Raw genomic sequence first — 4,619 nt, 5'->3', positions numbered from 1 at the left:
TAATCTAACGAAAATATGGCAGCACTTCTCCTATTTTCCTTACTTCGTCCCAATCCGACAACAACCCAAATTATCCACAGCAATACCAATAACACATATAACCCAACGAATCATATTAAACAGCCCCCCCCCCCCCAAAAAAAACAGTTCCGTCTTGGCAACCGTAGTAACGAAGCAACGACACACCAGCGATAACTCGATTAATAATTTGCAACACATCTACCTTATCTTATTCATCCTTTGGAGTATATAACAATAATCACATAAACATATACGTAATGCCAAAATAGAATTTTCCGCAGTTTGCTTTAATCAAAACAGCCCAAACACTAATACGACACCCTAATAATCCGATTATGGTTTCCGTTCATACTTAGCACATTCAACAACTAAAACAAATTTTCTAAGAAACTGGTCACGCCCCTTCTTAACATTAATGGATAATTAACAAAGGCATTCTAAGGAATTTACACACCAAGAAAAAAGATTACTAACCAAATTCTTTGCAGCTGCTGGCCAAGAGTTGCATGGTAGGTTTTCTCCATTTCCATTGCTGCCTAAGCCAAGTGGTGAAGAATATGATATGTTTCAATACATTTCACCACCTCATTATAATATGAAGTGGAGGCAGCCCCCATCTACACGTGTCCCACTATGTCCAGCTCCCAATCTGATTCCTTTTAATTTTCCTTGAGTGGTGGGGCCCACTAGATTAATTTAATCCTAATCAGCCACAAATTAATCCCTCACTTAAAGTTAATGGCACTTACATTAGCCAAATCATACTTAATATCACATTTGGAATTAACATCCTTGCCTAATATTTCTTTAATCACTTGGAACTTAAAATAAAATCTCAATCCCCGGACTTACATCTACTAGTTCATGACGCGCACTACGTATAAAAATATGAGGCATAACATCCCTCCCCCCATAGAAACATTCATCCTCGAATGTTAAGTGAGCTACAAAAAAAATTCCAGCGAGGTCTCTCTAACAGTTATACCTATCAACCTGCATTTCGTAACTTACAGATGCCTCACAGAGTCACAACTTACTACATAATCTCGCTTATCCATCAATATAGTCAAGCTAGGAATTGAATTACCTGCAGGTATGGGGAACAAGTAAGGATACTTATTCTTTATTTCATCTTCCGCTTCCAAAGTCATCTCCTCCCTATTATTATTTTGCCACAACACTTTGACAGAAACCACATCCTTAGTACGTAACCTTCTAACCTGGCGATCAAGTATAGCTACAGGTTTCTCCTCATATGACAACTCCTCTGTTACCTGAACTTCATCTACAAGGAATACTCTAGAAGGATCACCAATACATTTACGTAGCATCGATACATTGAAGACTGGATGTACCACCTCCAAATCAAATGGTAGATTCAACTCATAGGCAACCTTGCCTATCCTACGAACAATCTGATAAGGCCCAATGTATCTCGGACTGAGCTTCCCCTTCCTGCCGAATCTCATCACACCCTTCATGGGTGATACCTTCAGGAATACCCAGTCACCAATCTGAAACTCCAAATCTCGACGCCGATTATCTGCATATGACTTCTGTTGACTCTGGGATGCTAATAATATTTCTTGAATAAACTTCACCTTGTTAATAGCTTGCTTAATCATATCCGGGCCTATTAACTTAGTCTCGCCAACATTAAACCAACCAATAGGTGATCTGTACTTCCTCCCATATAAGGCCTCGTACGGTGCCATCCGAATACTAGAATGGTAGCTATTATTATAGTCAAACTCAATGAGCGGCAAGTGGTCATCCCATCTACCTTTGAAGTCAATAATACAGGACCGTAACATATCTTCTAATGTCTGAATAATATGCTCTGCCTGCCCATCAGTCTGAGGGTGAAATGTTGTGCTAAGGTTCACCTGTGTCCCCAATCCCTTCTGAAACGATCTCCAAAAGTTGGCTGTAAATTGAGCTCCTCTGTATGATATAATGGATGTGGGAACCCCATGAAGTCTCACTATCTCCCTGACATACAACCTCGCATAATCTTCAGCCGAATAAGTAGTCCCGACTGGAAGAAAATGGGCCGATTTCGTCAGCCTATCTACAATAACCCATATAGAGTCATACTTCCGTTGAGTGTGAGGTAAGCCTGTAATGAAGTCCATATTAATCATCTCCCATTTGCAAGTCGGGATCTCTATCTCCTAAAATAATCCACCAGGCTTTTGATGTTCGATCTTGACTTGTTGACAATTCGGGCACTGAGCAACAAACTTCGCTATTTCCTTTTTCATGCCATCCCACCAGTATAAGCATCTGAGGTCATGTTACATTTTCGTTGACCCTGGGTGAATAGAATAACGGGCATAGTGTGCCTCTCCCATAACCTGCCGTCGTAGCCCCGCAATATCGGGTACACACAATCTGCCTTCATATCATAACACTCTGTCAGGTGTAACCTTAAATGGGGTCTTTTCCTTTTGAAGAGATGCATCTCTATACTGTGCCAGAATAGGGTCCTCGTATTGGTGTCTCTTTACCTCATCTATGATTGAGGACTCAGCAACCTTTCGAATAGAAACTCCACTATCTTTTGAATTAGCCAAAAGGACTCCAAGGCTGGATAGCCGCTGAATCTCCCGAACCATCTCCCTCCTTTCTGGTTGTACATCTATCAAGCTACCCATGGACTTACGTCTAAGAGAATCTGCTACAACATTCGCTTTCCCCTGATGATATAAAATATCAACATCATAATCCTTTAGCAACTCTAACCACCGCCTCTGTCGTAAGTTCATCTCCTTCTGTTTAAAGATTTATTGGAGACTCTTATGATCTGTATAGATGTCCACATCGACACCATATAAATAATGCCTCCATATCTTCAAAGCATGAACCACGACTGCTAACTCCAGATCATGAGTAGGATAATTTTTTTCATGCTTCCTAAGTTGTCAGGAGGCATAGGCTATAACTTTGCCATGCTACATCAATACACATCCTAGACCAACACCCGAAGCATCACAATAAATAACACATCCGTCTGGTCCCTCGAGAAGAGTTAGGACTGGAGGTGCAGTCAATTTGTCTTTCAATAGCTGGAAGCTGCGCTCACAAGCATCTGTCCTCTAGAACTTGGCTGCCTTATGAGTTAGCCTTGTCAAAGGCGCTGAAATTGAGGCAAACTTTTCTACGAATCTCCTGTAATATCCTGCAAACCCCAGAAAGCTACGTACTTCAGTAGGTGTCGTAGGTCTGGGCCAAGTCTTTACCGCCTCAATCTTTTGCGTGTCTATCCGAATACCATCAGCTCCAATAATATGCCCCAAGAATGCCACTGAAGTCAACAGAACTCGCACTTAAAAACTTACCATACAACTTCTGGTGCTGAAGCACCCTAAGTACCGTCCTTAAATGGTATGCATGCTCCTCTTCTGAATGTGAATAGACCAGAATATCGTCTATAAATATAATAACAAACATATCAAGGAATGGTTTAAACACTCGATTCATTATATCCATAAACACCGCTAGAGCATTAGTCAGCCCAAAAGACAGCACTCTAAACTCATAATGCCCGTATCGGGTCCAGAATGTCATCTTTGGAATATCTGCCTCCCTTACCCAAACCTGATGATAACCTGGCTGCAAGTCTATCTTTGAAAAACACTTAGCACCCTGCAACTGGTCAAATAGATCGTCAATCCTTGGGAGGGGATACCTGTTCTTTACTGTTACTTTGGTCAGCTTCCTATAATTAATACACATCCGCAACGACCCATCCTTCTTCCCACAAACAGTACCGGTGCTCCCCAAGGTGACGTACTAGGCCTTTTGAAGCCCTTTTCTAGCAAATCTCTCAATTGCTCTTTCAATTCTTTCAACTCAGCAGGTGCCATTCTATAAGAAGGTATAGATATAGGTTGGGTATCTGGCAGTACATCTATAGTAAACTCTATCTCTCGTTCTGGAGGAAGGCTTGGAAGTTCCTCTGGGAATACATCAGGAAATTCATTAACTATCGGGACTGATTGAAGAGTCGGTGCTTCTTCCTTTATGTCATGCACCCGAACCGGATGATAAGTATAGCCTTTTCTAACCATCTTCCTGGCCTTAAGGTATGAAATGAACTTACCTTTCGGCGATACTGTACTCCTCTTCCACTCTATAATCGGTTACCCTGGAAATTGAAATCGAACTATCTTCCTCTGCAATCAACATTAGCATAACAAGCATTCAACCAATCCATGCCCATGATAATATAAAATTCAATCATATTTAACTCTATTAGATCTGCTACGGTATGACGACTATGTATAACCACTGAACAATTCTTATATACTCGCATAGCTATGATAGAATCTCCTACAGGTGTAGCTACCTCAAATGGTTCTATCAACTCAGACTCTATTCCAATCCTACTAGCAACGAAGGGAGATATAAATGATAAGGTGGAACTTGGGTCTATCAATGCATACACACTTCGGGAGAATAGTGATAATAAACATGTGATCACATTAGGTGACGCCTCTTGATCCTGCCTACCAGTCAAAGCATATATACGGTTTGAGGGACATCAAGAACTGGAAGCTCTACCACGTCCTCTATCACGGCATGCTGGCGCCTGA

The 4,619-nt window shown here is 41.2% G+C and overlaps 1 protein-coding gene across 1 annotated transcript; it reads right to left on the bottom strand.

Annotated features, from left to right (window-relative positions):
• Window positions 1-1,028: 1,028 nt before the first annotated feature.
• LOC138340305 (uncharacterized) lies at window positions 1,029-1,646 on the bottom strand. The gene is made up of 2 exons (XM_069292017.1): window positions 1,512-1,646; window positions 1,029-1,436 (listed from the first exon to the last, which is right to left on the bottom strand). The coding sequence occupies exons 1-2, from the start codon at window positions 1,644-1,646 to the stop codon at window positions 1,029-1,031; spliced, it is 543 nt and encodes a 180-aa protein (XP_069148118.1).
• Window positions 1,647-4,619: the final 2,973 nt, after the last annotated feature.

The sequence above is a fragment of the Solanum lycopersicum genome, chromosome 12 (assembly GCF_036512215.1).
Source record: "Solanum lycopersicum chromosome 12, SLM_r2.1".
NCBI lineage: Eukaryota > Viridiplantae > Streptophyta > Magnoliopsida > Solanales > Solanaceae > Solanum > Solanum lycopersicum.
Note: the sequence above shows the minus strand (reverse complement) of the source record. Positions and strands in the feature narration are given on the sequence as shown.